Source organism: Leucopleurus acutus (genome assembly GCF_964270905.1).
Source record: "Leucopleurus acutus genome assembly, chromosome: 5".
NCBI lineage: Eukaryota > Metazoa > Chordata > Mammalia > Artiodactyla > Delphinidae > Leucopleurus > Leucopleurus acutus.
The window spans coordinates 353,260-369,577 of record NC_139147.1 but is presented as its reverse complement, the minus strand read 5'-3'; the positions used below and the strand labels follow the sequence as shown (position 1 = coordinate 369,577).

The 16,318-nt window shown below is 49.9% G+C and overlaps 2 protein-coding genes across 4 annotated transcripts in view; one reads left to right on the top strand and one right to left on the bottom strand.

The window, feature by feature from the left end:
* MCM3AP (minichromosome maintenance complex component 3 associated protein) overlaps window positions 1-10,616 on the bottom strand; it is a 43,699-nt gene extending 33,083 nt beyond the window's left edge. For 2 of the 3 annotated variants that reach the window (XM_082840226.1, XM_082840228.1), the window contains exons 1-8: window positions 10,569-10,616; window positions 8,388-9,713; window positions 7,930-8,153; window positions 5,699-5,777; window positions 5,335-5,476; window positions 4,069-4,259; window positions 1,626-1,765; window positions 25-222 (exon numbers count right to left, since the gene is read on the bottom strand). In XM_082840226.1, the coding sequence (XP_082696352.1) occupies window positions 25-222; window positions 1,626-1,765; window positions 4,069-4,259; window positions 5,335-5,476; window positions 5,699-5,777; window positions 7,930-8,153; window positions 8,388-9,609 (2,196 nt within the window). In that variant the 5' untranslated portion in view covers window positions 9,610-9,713; window positions 10,569-10,616. Of the gene's footprint in view, window positions 1-24; window positions 223-1,625; window positions 1,766-4,068; window positions 4,260-5,334; window positions 5,477-5,698; window positions 5,778-7,929; window positions 8,154-8,387; window positions 9,766-10,568 lie in introns of those variants that run through there. The other variant, XM_082840227.1, reaches the window with a different exon arrangement.
* A 226-nt stretch (window positions 10,617-10,842) lies between these two features.
* Window positions 10,843-15,883, top strand: YBEY (ybeY metalloendoribonuclease). The gene is made up of 5 exons (XM_082839916.1): window positions 10,843-10,939; window positions 11,061-11,291; window positions 12,287-12,415; window positions 13,648-13,716; window positions 14,765-15,883. The coding sequence occupies exons 1-5, from the start codon at window positions 10,937-10,939 to the stop codon at window positions 14,849-14,851; spliced, it is 519 nt and encodes a 172-aa protein (XP_082696042.1). The 5' UTR covers window positions 10,843-10,936; the 3' UTR covers window positions 14,852-15,883.
* The last annotated feature ends 435 nt before the right edge of the window (window positions 15,884-16,318 follow it).

Sequence of the window (16,318 nt, the reverse complement as noted above, 5' to 3'; positions counted from 1 at the left end):
CTGGACTTCACAAGTGGCTGATACCTTCCGTATGCCCCGCGTGCGGTTCCACACGAAGTCGTACCAGTCCCGCAGGCTGCCCTCCTTCTGGTCCATGATCTGGGTCACCAGGTAGTCCATGGTCCTGCTAAGCACCGCCGAGGGACGCAGCTCATGCGGCAGGGGCTCCTCCTGGTCTGCTGAGGAGCGGCTGTACTCCTTCACGGCTGCCGCGTGGTCCACCTGAGGGCAGGGAATAGAGACGAGCAGCTGGGTGGCAGATGCTAGGCCAGCCTCCCAGCTGCTGTGCCCGAAAACGGGGAAAATCACACACACACGCTTAAGTAAGGTCAATACTACAGAATACAATTTTAAAACGTAAAATTTCTCTTTGAAGGTAACAATTAAAATTCAACGACAAAATAGAGAAACTTGTTTTTGGCAAACATGACAAGAAGTGAAGATAAGAGGCTATCACATCAACACACAGAGGAATTTTAGTGAAGACACACCTGCTTGGCTCCAAGCACAGAGGTGTGACAGGTAAAGGACGTTAAAGATTCTAAAAGATCTCAGCCACGCTCAAGCACCAGATTAAGTCTACACGGACCAGAAATGGAGCCGGCAGTGCGGAGGGCGAGGTGAGGCAGGGGAGCAGCAGGGCCTGGGGAAGGCCCTCAAGAGTCTGGAGCTGCATCTTCCACCTGCAAGGAGAGGCTGAAGAGGTGCGGCTGAGGGTGCAGCAGAGACGCCCAGAAGCCCAGGCCCTGGGCACCGGCTGTGAGCTGTCATCACCGTCTCCTGGGGCAGGAGCGCTGGGCCTTTGCCTTGACAGCTGCTGCCTAGCTGGGGACCCTGAGTCAGGCGGAGGCAGCTGTGTGAAACCACCGGCCAGGAAAGGAGCAGAAGCCCGCAAGCAAAATTAACAGCAAAAGAATCTAAAATGGTGCAGATTTCTGGGGAAACAATTGGGAACGTGCACTGACACATATTCAGGAACCTTAAGAAAGGTCACACATCTGATACAGCACTTCATGCGTAGGATCCATCAGAAGGAAGGAAGCTGAATACCTTAGAGGCATTACACACAGTATGCCCAACAGAATTCTTAATAACGCTGAAAAATCAGAAACAGCCTAATGATTGCAAAATGGGGAGTTTGGACAGAGCTACATAATCAAATAATATGCCTACGTTCAAAATTTTGAATGCTTATTAAGACTTTACCGTAACAAAAGAAAATGCTCCTATAAAATGTTAAGTGAAAAAGATTCATACAAAATCATACCTAGATCATCATCTCAAAAGCACAAAATATAAGCATAAAAAAGGACAGGAATAAAGCTGTGAAAAGAAAAAAATGGGAAAATTTTTTTTAATTTATGAAACAAATCTGTGTCTATTTCTTTAGGGAACCATATGGTCCAGTCACCTTATGCAAGACTGCTTCCTACACACCTCACAATGCAGACAATGGAACACAACTGTTCATAGCACATCCCCACTGCCCTCTAGAAAAGTAAACACCAGACCAAATTTGGACAGAAAGGACCAGTGCAGCCTTCCCTCCCCTGCACACGCCCCTCCACCCCAGTGATTAGTACGGCCAGCAGCCTGGCGAGCACCCTGGGGGCATGGCGCTCTACCTGGTCAGTGCCTGGGACCACTTCAAACACACTAAGCTGGCTCCGGGTCTCCCGCATGTATCGCTCCTTCTCGGGACACATATCCGGGCACGTCCCAACAAAAGTCCTCGCTTTGTCCAAGTCGGTCCTTTTCACCCGAGCTGAAGGCACCAAGTAAAAAGTAAGAATGCACCACACAGTTACTAGAAAGTCAGAGAAGTGCACTTTCATAATGATAAAAGGAGAAATAAAAATAAACATCCAACCACAAAGGAAAAGAAAGAAATTTTAAAAACACTGGGCCTTAGAGAAAGGGACGCACAGCCTACCACACCAGGTGACAGGCCATCAAGGCCCATGAAGACCCTCCAGGGTTTCTCCCCTCTCCAGATGGGTCTCCAACAATCACAGACCTTCAGGGCACTCTTGGGGGCGGGGGGCGGGGGGGCGGGGGTGTGGGCGCACACGTGGGTGTTTATGGCTCTTATAATGACCTCAATGACACACAATCATGCTACAGTATTTTTGTTAAAAGGATCAATTTGTTAAATGAAAATATTCAAAATTTGCCAGTATTCTAAAACTCTCAGTATTTCATCATGTTTTTAGTATAACAGGAATCACATAATGGAAGTTAGCTGGGTCCTGACCTAAATAAACCACTATGATGACCCACAAAATTAAACGGTTAACAAAAGTATCTTTTAAATGAAATGGAACGCAACAACCTAAAATTTAAAACATTCACATCTTATTTTTATTATATTTATTTATTTATTTTGCTGTACGCGGGCCTCTCACTGTTGTGGCCTCTCCCGTTGCAGAGCACAGGCTCCGGACGCGCAGGCTCAGCGGCCATGGCTCACAGACCCAGCCGCTCCGCGGCATGTGGGATCTTCCCGGACCAGGGCACGAACCCGTGTCCCCTGCATCGGCAGGCGGACTCTCAACCACTGCGCCACCAGGGAAGCCCTCTTATTTTTATTTTAAAAAAGTCCAATATCTAGTAATAATTTTTTTTTTTTGCAATACAAAAATCACATGATAATGACATAATGTATGATGGCAGGTTTTATTACTGTGTTAAGGAGACGCTGTGATTATTCCATTACAGCTTCTCCAGAGAGGAAAATCCTACAGGTTAAACTTACTTTTGAAAAATGTTTGCAAAGAAGGGTACATGTGCTGTTTTATTTCGGGTCACTGCACATATTGCTTAGTGTTAATAGGACACTTGCTTTTTGAGTAGATTTTAAATACATTTGCGTGGTTCAACATTCCAGAAGTGCAACAATGTCCAAGATGGGGCGCCCCCCTGCCTTGCTCCCTTCCTGACCATCAGCGTGAGCGATCCTTGCTCACCTCCATGACTTTTACACACACATAGGCAAGTATGCTTACGTATATGCGGACACACACACACTTCCCCCTTTTCTGTACACAACTGGCAGACATTTCCCACGCCTTGCTTTACCACTTCACAATAAATACCGATCATTTTTCCAGAAAGAAACCCCAGTCTTCTTTCAGGCTATTTAGAATCCCACTGTATGGACCGTTTCCAATCTCTGTCATCACAAACAACCTTGTGAGTGAATCGTACACACGTGGTGGGGTAGTTTGTGGGACGCACTCCTGGAAGTGGAATTCTGGGTCAAAGGCGTGAGTGTCCCCAAGCCTGAAGACACTGCCAACTTGTCTCCCCGGGAGCAGCCTGCCCAAGGATGCAGCGCTGGGGCCCGATGGGGAGATGCCGCCCTAGCGGGTGTGGTTTGCATCTCTCAATCACTCGATGCTGTGTGACGGGCCAAGGGCATCTGCATCTTCCCATTTCTATTTTTCATGTTTAAGAGCCAACTCTTTCTTTTTTTCGGCCACACCGAGCAGCTTGCGGGATCTTAGTTCCCCGACCAGGGACTGAACCCAGGCCCTCAGCAGTGAGAGCAGCGAGTCCTAACCACTGGACCACCAGGGAAGTCCCAAGAGCTCTTGACACTTCCTTTTCTGAACCTCTCAGACCTTACTCGTCTTTCTACTGGATTTGGTCTTTTTCATACTGACTCTACAGGACTTTCTGTACCTGGGAAATCAGCCCTTTGTCTGTGATGAGCTACAGATTTTCCCCCTGGATTGACATCTTTTATTTGTGTAGTTTTATTTGTGGTGATTTCTGTTAAATAGGAAGTTTTTATTTTTTTAATGTGTGCTTTCTCAATATCTAAAAACTGCCCTTTTAAATTATTTAATCTAGCGTGGATCAATGGTTTGTTGCCTTTCTTCCGAAAACAAAATTACATTACAAACACATCTGCACTATCTCCATGTCTACACTCACGGCCTCAGGAGACTAGAAAGCAACAGAGATCATACGTGCAGACTCAACGGCAGTGGAGCCCACGGACGGAAGTCACCCCTTCCCTCACGGCTCCCGAGAAGACCGCCTCAGCCGAGTCGCAGCCCGTACCTTGCCGCATGACTCTGTCCCTCTGGTCAAGCAGGCGGTACTTCTCCTCGGATGTCTCAGCCACAGTACCTATCAGGGCACTGAGAGACGACACACACAGCCCAAGACCCTCGGAGCCCTCGGAGCCCTCGTCAGACGGGTCTCCCTCAAACTGAGGGGGCTTCAGAAGACTCGGCTTCTTCACTGGAGAGCTACAAGGAAGATGACATGCTAAGAGCTGTGTGCCCATCAGGCATTCGGGTCATTTCCACATCCGAACACTTCCCTTATCCTCCAAGATACCCTGCGCTCCTCTACAGCTGGGAAGGCCAGCGCTGAAGAGAGGCCGCCTTGACGACACTGGCGATGACGTGAAGGCATTACTCATACTGCGCATAATTCGTGTTCTTCAAAAGTGAGATGCACCCATTTAAACAGCTGAAATGAATTATCTGTCGACTTCTATCTCAAAGAAATGAAACTAACAGTGGAATAAAAGAACGTTTTAACGCCATGAGAAAATACCATGCCTACACGTTTTCATACACAGCTCCCCTTCAGTAGAAGGATGTACTAAAAAGAACCGGGCATTCTCTGTCAGCTTCCCCATGTTCTAGCTGGCTTTCAACATTCCATGAACTTGAATGTCAAAGAAGATGTAAGGAAAGGAAAAAACAAAAGCAAATCCGCAACTAAACTGGTGACTGCAAAACGTGAGGAAAACTATGCATTGACCAAAATATGTGAAGAAGGATTGAACAGAAGCAGGCCTGAAGTGAAAGGAAGGTGAGGTCACACGGGAGTCTGAGGCCAGGAGCCAAGGGGAGGGAGGGAGGGAGGAGCCTTCGGGAACAGAGATTCCACACACACGGGGAGGTCTCTGAAGTGCACACCAAGTGCCAGACCTGGCCTGAGAGCTGCACACGGCTGCACAGTTACAACAATTGCTAGAAGCGATTATTAGGAACACGTGGTTTACAGCCAATTAGATGTTTTAAGGGGAAAAGTGATTACCTATACACGTATACGTCAGACGGGCTGACGACAGCAACTGCCTGGGCTGTGGGACTGAGGGAGGTGAGGCGCCCGGGCCTTTTCAGGGCCGCCTCCCTCTTCCCCTTCTGCAGGCCCTCTTCCCACCCTTCAGCCCCTACTTAGGTGTCAGCATACCACCCGCTTCCCTTTCATGTTGTCATGATGGCTATGAAATCCCTCCTGTTTAGTGACAGTAGAAGTCACAGAACCCACTTGCCCTGTAAAACAGGCATTCGGAAGGACCAGCCGCACCTTTTATTCAGGGTGCCGGCTGCAGCCCTGGCCACGGGCTTGCCAAGAGGGGAGTGCTGAAAGGGTGTGTCCTCGGTGCCCGGGCCAGCTTCACCGTCACCTGGCTGCTTCTCCTTGAGGGAAAAGGGTTTCTTGTTGGGACCTAAGGACACAAGAGTCAGAACAGAGTTTATGATATCACAAGTCACTCGACACTGGACTTTACTTTTTCTTGAAAAAGTAATATTGTAATTGTGACAGGATGTTACAAAGGATCCCAAGGAAATATTACAAGGCAGCCCCACCCCACCCCCACCCCACTCAAAGCTCGAAGGCCTTGCACACAAAGCAGCAGAGACTGTGCAAAGATCAACTGAAAACTCACTTGTTTTTTTCTTGTGCCAGAAGATGGCCATATCCTTATGCAAACCTTTCCCCTTCTTCCTAGCCAGGGCTGCAGATGCCTGGAAAACAGTCCACAACACAAAGTACGAGGACATCAGGAGGCCAAAGGAAATGAAGCTCTCAAATGCAATTAGCAGAATTCTATGCAGCGGAGCTACACCTCTGCCAGCCACATGTTCTGACCACACCATCTGCCTTCAGCCCCGGCAGCCACAGCCCTCACCTACCTTGCCTGTCTCACAAGCATGTATTTGCCCTTCTCCTTTTCGAAATTAATCACTTTACCATGATAGAACCCATAAACTTGGCCTTACTGGCATTTGGTGAGATGAGTCTCACCAGCTGACTTACTGTACGGGAACAGAAAGACTGCCAAGTCACTCAAACCCAAAAGGAAGCTGCAGAATGACACCCACGGGGTACAATTTATCATACAATATACATACACCAAACCAACCATATGTTAGTATACCTATAGATGTGCCTATGAAAATGTTCAGGAAAACACTCACCACGCCAGATTACTGGTGCTTGCTCTAATGGGAGCGATGGGGGTGATGAAGGACCTCAACTTTCCATTATCAATGAACAATGACAATGACAATGTATTTATATACTTTATTTCTTACGTATTTTTTTAGGGTTCAGCTGGAAGAAAAAGCACATTGCAATAGCTAGAAAATAACTTTAAAAAAATGAGGATTGCTGTACGACCCAGCAATTCCACTCCTAAGTATATACCCAACAGAATTGAAAGCAGGGTCTTGAAGAGATATTTGCACACCATATTCATGGAGGCATTATTCGCAATACACAAAAGATGGAAACAACCCACGTCCGTGGACAGATGAATAGATAAACAAAATGTGGTAACACCCATACAATGGAATAAAAGAATGAAATACAACCACATGAATGAACCTTGAAGACATTATGCTAAGTGAAATAAGCCAGACACAAAAGGACAAATATTGCATGATTCCACTTATCTGAAGTATCTAGAACAGGCAAATTCATAGAGCTAGAAAGTAGATGAGAGGTCACCAGGGGCTGGGAGAAGGAAGGAATGGGGAGTTACTGTTTAATGGTTACAGAGTTTCTGTTTCAGAGGATGAAAAAGTTCTGGAACTAGACAATGTAATGGCTGTATAACATTGTGAACGTAATTAATGCTGCTAAATTGAAAAAAAAAAATCAACAGAAGGGAATAAATGGCAACCCCCCTAAAACTGCACATTTTTTTGGCACAGAACTTCCACTCTCAGGAATTTAAACAAAGGATATATTCAGAAACATATGCACAAAAATGTCCACAAACAGAAAGTTAGCCAAGTAGGTAAACAGGATAGAATGCCATGTAGCACTTAACAACCCCATTCTCATCTACACTGTTCATGGATTTCAGAAGCTACTAAAGATTGCCACGTGAAGAGGTTACCAAACGGTATATGTGGTTGTGACCCCGTGTGCGTAAAAACAACGTGACTATATATTTACAAAGACGTCTACCATGATCTTCATAGTTGATATCTTAGAGGATAGAACTATGGGTGATTTTGTGCCCCCTGCCACAGGACTTTCTGGGTTTTTTCCCTATGTTGACAGGTAATACTTCTATCATTTAAAAAAGTATGAAAACATGCTTTGTAAATTTTTATAGAACATAGTTTTTCCCCACAAGAATATTCAGAAAAAATAACAAGATATATAAAGCTGCATAGCGTGAGCAGCTCATGTAAGTGTGCAGCCTACAACCAATGTGTTATGCGCATATGTGCACATACACAAATTTAAAGTCAAGGTATATAAGCGATTAACAGCAGTTCTCCCTGGAGGATGGGATTACAAGAAGATTTTACCTTTTCTGCATTGCTCTGAACGTTTACAGTGATCATGTACTATAACCACATAAAACAAAATCAAAAACAAAACAAGAAAACTCAAACCTGAAAAAGTGCTATGTGGTTACAGGGACACTCCCACGTGACCTCGCGGGAATCATTCGCCCAGCATTTCTGAACACCGCACTCAGTGGGGACTGCAAGCTTCTCACAAATGACTCTAACTTATGAAATAGATAGTGCTATTCCAATCTCTCTAAGTTAAGACATTAGAGTACTTTTCTAAATTCTAGCAAGCAAATAACTGATAGATTTTAAAAAACAGGTTTTAAAGTGACAAAGTTCACTTTAACTTTGTCGGAGTACTCACATGATCAAAAAAATACACCACTGCAAGCTTTTTGCTGCGCCTGGTACAGATGCGCTGCACTTTAGCAATTTTGCCAAAGTGGTTCTCCAGAGTGGTTCTGTCATTGAGATAGTCAGGGATGTTCTTGCACTGGATCGCTGTGACTTCAGCAGGAGAGAAGCCCCCAAGACCGTCTGTGCTCTCACTTCTTTTACTCTGACGGCCAGGAGTTCCTCTTAGAGAATCTAGGGGATCAGAGAACGGGGACAGAAATGTATCAGATGCAATGTTTTCAAACAATAGGAGGCATCAACCAGGTAAGAGCAAAGGAAATTTTCATGGATCTAAGACCTGCTCTGAGATCCTATGGTATGTTAGGATCCCTAATGTTTACAGGGGGTTTACTACGAAATTCAAACTAACATCCAGGGAAATTTACCAAGAACTTGCCAGCAGAATTTACCGTACTTCGTACACACCTTCTTTTTTATCTCTACTTTCAGTTTCTTCCTCTTTATTCACACCTGGAAGCCGGGAAGGTGCCAGGACAGACTGACTGCCTCCTGGGACGGCCAAGTGGTCATTTTCCCCAGACTCAGCACAGCCAGTTTCCTTTTTAGATTCCTTGTTGCCCAGACGACCTACTTCTTTATTGCTTTTGAAGACATCCTGTATTGTCCGACCGAACAAAGTGCCTCCCCGGGGTCGATTCAAGCGGACGGGTCGTTTATCTGGAGGATGATCGCCCCTCAGCAGAGGGTCCAAATCTTCTGCTGCATCATGACCGTGCCTCCTTGGGGACCGGTCCTGGTCCTCCTTCCTTTTCAGTCCTTTCATGAGGCTGGGAAGTGGCTCCATTTGGGAAACAGCTTCTTCGCATCCTTGTCTGACACCTGTTTTGCTAACTGGGAAGGGTTCACCCAAGGACCCTGAAGAAGATATGGGGAAGCTAGTAAAGCCACTATTAGAACTTCCAAATAGTGCTTTTGGGCCTCTCTTCTCTTCCTCCGCAGTTTGACTTGACAAAGCAGAAGTAAAGGCAGATGATGATGAATTATTATTACCTGGTTTTGAAAAGGTAAAATTTGAATTGGTGGCTGAACTACTCGTCACCTGAGAAAAACAAAATGGGGCCAGTCCCCCATGTCCACTACTGACTGGGTGGGAAAATGTAAAAAGTCCGGAAGTAATTTGGTTCTGAGTTTTCGCTGGCTCGGATTCAGCCCCCAATATTGGTCTGAACATTGAATTCTCCAGAGGTTTAAAGCTAAATTCTGTTTTCCCAAAACCAGAGCTTGCTATTTCTCCAGTCTCTGGTCCAAAAGTAGAAGTACTTGGGAATGCTCCAAGGTTGGGTGATTTAAAACTAAATCCTGGGTTTCCAGGCACAGATGAACTTGAAGACCCAGAGGTAGCTACAAAGGGCGGAATGTGTTCAAGTCCAGAAAAGAGCCCAACATTTGAGGTTTGGGAGAATCCTAATGTTTGCACTGAAGAAGAAGGACTTTGTCCAGAAGATGCTGGAAAGCCGGACACCTGTGAAAATCCTGGGCTCTTCCCAGATAATGTATTGTTTTGTCCAAAAAGAGAGGGCTGACCAAACCGAAATGGTGGCTTAGCTTGAAACGTCCCTACGGAACCACTGGAAGATGGTGGAAAAGCACTAGGCTGCTGCCCACTGAAAGGATTAGCTGGATTCATCTTCTGATCCAATGACTGGCAGGTAATAAATACGCGCAGAAAAGTAGTCCCCTTCCTCAAACGATCTGTTCAGCTAGGGAGCCCCCCCTCATCTTCACAATACACTGAAAGACAAAAATTCAGACCATCACAGCTATGTAGTGCTGGAAGACTAAGAAAAGAGTTTTTAATCACATGTCAGGTAAAGCAAAGGGCTAAGTATTCTTATTTTCTGAGAGCCAACTGGTGGGGTTGTTTTGTTTTGTTTTGGTTTGGTTTTGAGTGCGGGGTAGAAGTTGGTACAAATAAATTACTTTGTTATGGAGCTTTAAAGCATGATCGTCTAAAAACAAAAATTCAAAACATTTTACTGAATCGGTAAATTCACGGTAAAACCTCAAATAATAATATGAAAATACATGCCATTACTCTTTTCAACTTAAAGACAGGAGGTTTCTGACGTCTTTCAATCTCGACAGCCAGAGAATTAGAAAGCAACACTGTTAAAACATTAGTGTTTCAGTGTTTCCTCCCGTCTAATTTTTCTCCGAGTAACCAGAGCTCCAAATACTCTTTCCAGACAAAGAAATAATTTGCGTTTTTACACGCGGGCGATTACCCCCAGGAGCTGGCTTGAAGAACAAGAGTGCTCACGCAGAGGCTGCCCCACCCCAGACCGCCGAGGGACAGGGGCACCGGTGCAGCGCAAGCCAAACCTCGGGCGGCGCGGTGGGTGGCCCCGCACCCGCTGTGTTCCCCCCCGCGCCCCCAGTGTCCTCCCGGCGTCCCTGGCCCCGCGCCCCTGCCCCCCCCCTCCGTTAGCGACACGGGCGCGGCGGCGGGAAAGGGGGAGACCTCCGCCCGCCCAGGCCCCGTGCCGCGCTCAACATCCGGCTCAGGGACGCCGCCGCCCGCCGTCCCACGGTCCCTTGGCGCCGGGCAGGAGCCGCCCGCAAGGACCGCGACAGCCAGAGACTCACCGTTTCACTGCGCGCAGCGAGCAGAAAGCTACGCGGCCCCACTTCCGGTCCGTCCCGCGCCTGGGCCCCGACGCGCTCGGATTCCGCTTTCTGGCCGGGCGGCGGCGGCGGAGCTTCTGGTACGCGGCGTCCAGGCCCGGGCCCGCCGGCTTCCGCCCGGTAAGTTCCTCCTCCCCAAAGAGGGGCGGCGGGCGTTCCCCGCGGGCGGCCCGGAGCCGACGAGGCGCTCTCCGCCCCGCCCCCACTGTGCACTCCTTCACCGTTGGGCCCTTCCTCCCCGCTGCCCCGGTTTCCTAGTGGCTGTTGACGTCTGTCTGGCGCGCCCGACTCCACAGCGTGTACGCGTCCTTCCGAGTTACGGCTTCCTTATGGTGAAGGGCACATTCCATGACGTTTTTCAACGAATTGCACCAAACAGGATGAATTGAGCGTGTGCGCGCGGGTGTTTCTGCAGAATTTAGGATGGCTTTCTGACTCGTCTGCCTCTTATAGGGCGCAGTGGCTCCGGCCGCGATGAGCTTGGTTGTGAGGAACCTGCAGCGGGCGGTGCCCCTGAGGCGGGCGCGGCTCCGCGAGAAGGTGCAGGCGGTGCGGAGAGCCCTGGGGGTGCAGAGGTTCGACCTGGGGGTCGTCTGTGTCGACAACAGAAAGATTCAGCAGATTAATAGAATCTACAGAGACAAAAATACCCCAACAGATGTGCTTTCCTTTCCATTTTACGAGGTAAAAGCTGTTTTCCTGTTCCTGTCTGGCCTACCTTCCTCTGTAAATCCCTGTTAATTATACCACAGACACGATTTTAAGTTTTACTTTGAAAAATTTCAAATACACACAAAATGAGAGCGTACCGTGTGACCATCCCCTCTTGATCAGATCCTATCGCTGGAGGAGGGGAGGTGATTGCCCCCCTGACCCCACGTTCTGTATCAGTGAATTAGAGAGAAAGTGCTTCTGCAGTTTTAAGTGTGACTCAGTAATGCGTATGTATAGACTGAAAACTTTTAAATAACTCTGAGAGTAAAAGGACAGAATTGGGTGACTATCTTAAACAAATCCGTGATATCAGGTCACTACCTATGTTATGTGAACGATCGATCCGAGGCTCCCCACGCTGTTCGTAACAGCATAAACTGAGGCAGCCCTTTCGGAAGGCAATCTGGCAGTGTTCCTGAAGTAAATCTTGATTACTGTTTAATCCACTAGTGTCACACCTAAGGAAATAAATGGAAAGAAAATAAAATGTTCAATGTGTAACATAAAAATGTATTAAAGTATCTACTTATCATCTTCCCTGATAGGAAGTAAAAATATTAACACCCTAAATATCAAGCCATAGGTGACTGGCTTAGTGTGAACAGGCCTCAACTGAATGGACTGGTCTTTATGGTCTTTTTGTGGGAAAATGAGACAGATTATTTGTTTACGACAAAACAACAACTGGAAAAAACAGAAATGTAAGCTGTATCGATGTGGTGATTTAGCTCCATAGAAGTTAGGCAGCTGGGTGGTTGTGCCTTAGGAAGGATGAAAGAAATGGAAGGTTCATTTGACAGGGTGGGAACATCTTCAGTCAGTCGTGCGCAGTGTCTCTGCCACAGTTCCCAACTTGTCTGCCTTGGGACTAGCGGCACAGGGTCTTTCGGGGTGAAATCTGTAGGCCTGTGGTCGGTTAGTGTTGTGAGGTCGAGTTCTCCAAATGTGTGTTTCCTCATTTTCAGAACCTGAAAGCAGGGGACATTCCGCAGCCTGAGTTTCCAGACGACTATAATTTAGGAGACATCTTCCTGGGAGTGGAGTATATCTTCCAGCACTGCAAAGAGAATGAAGATTACTATGACATCCTGACTGTAAGTGCTGAAATGACAGATCCTGATTGGCAAAGCAAAGGCTGATGTCCTCCACCCAGGCCATGAGAAGAGGTGGAGGCGACACGGGCATACACACCATCGTCCTCATGTAGGACAGAGGTTACTGGGGGAGACCCACAGGCAGGGGCAGCGCCCTCTCACCATCCCTCAGAGGGGAGAGCCTGGGCCGTGGGGTCTGCGTGCCCCATGGCACCGCTGGGTGAGGGGAGAGGACAGGGCGCATCTACGTGGATAACCGAAGGGGGAGCCCCAAAAGCGGCCTTGTTCTTAGCTTCACCTCTGGAGATCAGCAGGCTGTGCTGAGCCAGCTCGGACCTGCTGCGCAAGCTTCTTACCGAACTTTCCAAAGCAGGCAGGATTCTGGCCTCCAGGACCTTCAGGTCTGTCTCCTCAGCTTGATGCCACGAAGGGCGGTGGGAGTGTTCTGGAAAGTGGTGTGTGATTGAGTCGTGTTTTAACGTTCCTGTGGGTTCAATTGAGGTGTTTTCCTTTGGCCGAACAGCCACACCCTGAATTACCATCTTTGGGGAGCCTAGTGCTTCCGAGGCTTGAAGCAGAGCTTAGAGCTTCCCAGCAAGACGCCCTGTGCTCAGGCGTCAGGGTGCTGCCAGGAGGAGGGTGTGCTTTCTCCCTGGGAGTTGGGGCAACTGCAGCATAGACAGGACTAGTCAGCACAGGTCTCAGCTCTGGGATCTCTGTGGCCAGCAGCTGTGCACCCCTGGGGGCTCTGGGCTGGGGGGCAGTTGTGGACCTCTTCCACTCCCCCACACCTCCTGAGGATTCTCTTGCCCCCAGCGGAGGGCCAGCCCACACTCCTAGGGCCCTCATCCCCCGGCACAGGGCCAGGCCAAGCCACTGTCCTCCCAGCTGGTGCCCAGGTGCACGTTGGCACCTTCTAACAGCCCGGGGTACCTTCCCCCTTCCCCTGCCCTGGTCCTCCGTGTCTCCACAGCTACCCACCCGTCTGCCCCTTCCCCACCCCAGAGGAGGTCCTGATCTCCACATCCTGCCACGGGCCAGGCCTACTGCCGCTCCCCAGACCCCACCCCTGTGACCTCACCACCTGCCCACAGCCCTGCCTGGGCCCGGAGGAAGCTTCCTAACCTCCCACCAGGCATCCACTGAGCTCTCCCTGACTTCCTGCCCGTCCTCCCTGGCTCATGGCTTGGTCCTGACTGCCCCCTGAGGCAGCTTCTTAATTGTTCTGACAGGTGACTGCCACCCACGGGCTCTGTCACCTGCTGGGCTTCACACACAGCACGGAGGCCGAGTGGCAGAAGGTAGGAGCCATCCCCTGTCCCCAGCACACACACGGGGGGCATTGCAGCCCGAGGCCCCAGGAGCCGGGGCTGCACCACCTGCCCCTTGCAGTCAAGTATGAAAACCAAATGGAGAAGCGCAGTGAAATAAGGAACTTAGAATGCCTGCTTTATAAAAAAGACAGTGTTTGTCTTAAATATCGGACGCTCTAAATGCTGTTAACTGCATTGTTTATTCACTGTTGAAAGAAAGGTCTGAGGAGAGACACTACATTCCATAAATTCTATAAAATTCAAATGGCTTAAAGTTAAAAACCTTTACAAGAGACAGTGTGATGGTATTTGTCAATGGAAACGGGATCTAGAGCGTGCGGGTGTCTGATCCAGACCTGTTAGGTAAAGTTCTGTTTCCTGGAAGACTGCCACTGTTTACTCTGTCTGTGAAGGTCTGTGTTGGTAGATGCACTGTATTGTGTTTTATTAACTCGAATTACATTTGTAATCAGATGGGTTCCCTGAACAGCATGGAAGAAAAGCATTTTTTCCTTAACGAGGTAGTCTCCGGGCAGTGGGCCTCTCCCCGGCCTTCCTAGGCTGCTGGGTCCACACGGGCCACACCCTGGCTGCCCCCCACCACCACCCCCCACCCCGCCCAGCCCTGCTGTGGCCGCCTGGCTCCCCTGCTCAGCCCCACTGCTTCCCACATGCAGGCAGCATCTCAGGAAAGCCTCCAGCGGGCTTCCCACCAGCCTGCCCTTTCCCCGGGGGGCCGTCCTCACCCCCGCTCCCGTGCTTTCAGGGCCGGGCCACCCAGTCTGGCCCCTTCTCCTGCGACCCAGGCAGGCGCTCCTCTTCATGCATAGACCACCGCCCCAGCACCTGTTCCCAGCCCCCTGCTGGCTGCAGGGTTCACACGCCACCGGGCAGCACGTTGGTGCTCCCTGTGCACTGGGACCGTGGCCTGCCTTGGGCTGTGTGGGAGGCCCCGGGCCTCGGGGAGGGAACCCCAGGGCCCGAGGAGGCCAGGTCTCTGGGCCAATCTGGACCTGTTTCTGCCCCTTTCTTTCAGATGTACCAGAAGGAGAAGCAGGTTCTCGAGGAGCTAAGCAGGTACACAGGAACCAGGCTTCAGCCCCTGAGCAGGGACCTCTTCTGACCGAAGTGCTGCCGTGTGGAGGGAAAGTGGATCCCCCCCGCCCCGGGCCCCAGGGGTCAGGGCTCCCCGCGCGGAGGTCCCTGCTGGCCACTGCTGTCCTGTGGGGCTGCACAAGTGCCAGCCCTAGCAGGCGCTGAATTCCACGAGTGGAATTTGCCTCTTAAAACACGAGAGAAGGGCTTCCCTGGTGGCGCAGTGGTTGAGAGTCCGCCTGCCGATGCAGGGGACACGGGTTCGTGCCCCGGTCTGGGAGGATCCCACATGCCGCGGAGCGGCTGGGCCCATGAGCCATGGCCGCTGAGCCTGCGCGTCCGGAGCCTGTGCTCCGCAACGGGAGAGCCCACAGCAGTGAGAGGCCCGCGTACCGCAAAAAACAAAAACAAAAACAAAAAACATGAGAGAAATTTCCACTCATTTCTTTGTTCAGGACACAGTAGGTGTGTTATTTTCAGTGTTGTAAATAAAATAGTTCCAAGTGCTCAGGATGCAGAGGTGGGGCGTGTCGGCCGCCTCCTCCCTGGGGCTCTGCCTTTGACAAAGAGGCATCTCCCACGTCTGTATCCCTTCAGGACAAATCAAGCAGCCCAGGTGGGCCTGCCCCCACTTCCTGTTGGAATCCTGCTGGATTCGGTCCCATCCAGTTCTCAGGAGCGCTGGGGCCTGGAGCCTTTGCTTGGTGTCTCTGCAAGGTGAGGGACAAGGCTGACCCTCGAGGTGGCCGCAGGGCCAGGCCTACCCACCGCAGGGCACCCTCAGCACGCCTCCTGCCGTCACCCACCCCTACCCATCGGTCGCGGTCAGGCAGTTGCTCACAGACTGTGCTTGAGTCCTTTGCCGTGGCCCCGGCATGGCAGAGCTCCGACTGCCATGTCCCATCCTCCTGTAGGAAAGCCTCCCTCCTGTCAGTATATCCTGCCGTGTGAATATGAAAATAAACCCAGGAGTTTACCCCAGAGCTTTATCCAGAGCTGTGCACAAGCTTCGGGCATCACGGTGGAAGCAGTGATGGAAGCAGATCTGGAAGGGGCAGGCGCCGAGCCAACCCGGGGCCTCCAAGCACTGACCACAGTGCCACAGACCCTCCAAGGAGCTCTGAACTGGTCATGGCGATAAAACACAGCCTCTCGGGGACCCTGAAACCCCAAGTACTATGATTCTAAGAATTTGGTTTCTCCCATAAATCGATCAGAAACATGAAAACGTGTTTCCCACTGGATTTGTGTCCTGAGCCTGGACTTTCCCTGGCTCTCGGGAACACGGGCCCTGTCATGTTCCTGAATCATTGGCCACGTGACCTATTTGTCGTCAGTTAAGCTCGTTCTCGGTTTAAAGTCTAACATGGCAAAGACCAAAGCTAACCCCACAAAGCTCTCCCCAGGCCTTTTTAAGGGACTGAAGGGGTCCTGAGACCCACTGGTCCTATCAGCGAGTATTTGGAGGTCACCACCTGCCATTGGAGCTGACCCT

Bases quoted from the DNA above. Each gene is read 5' to 3' on its own strand.
- YBEY (XM_082839916.1), top strand. The intron at 11,292-12,286 runs GTAAAAGCTGTT...CCTCATTTTCAG, and splicing joins TTTCCTTTCCATTTTACGAG to AACCTGAAAGCAGGGGACAT. The intron at 12,416-13,647 runs GTAAGTGCTGAA...TTGTTCTGACAG, and splicing joins ATTACTATGACATCCTGACT to GTGACTGCCACCCACGGGCT.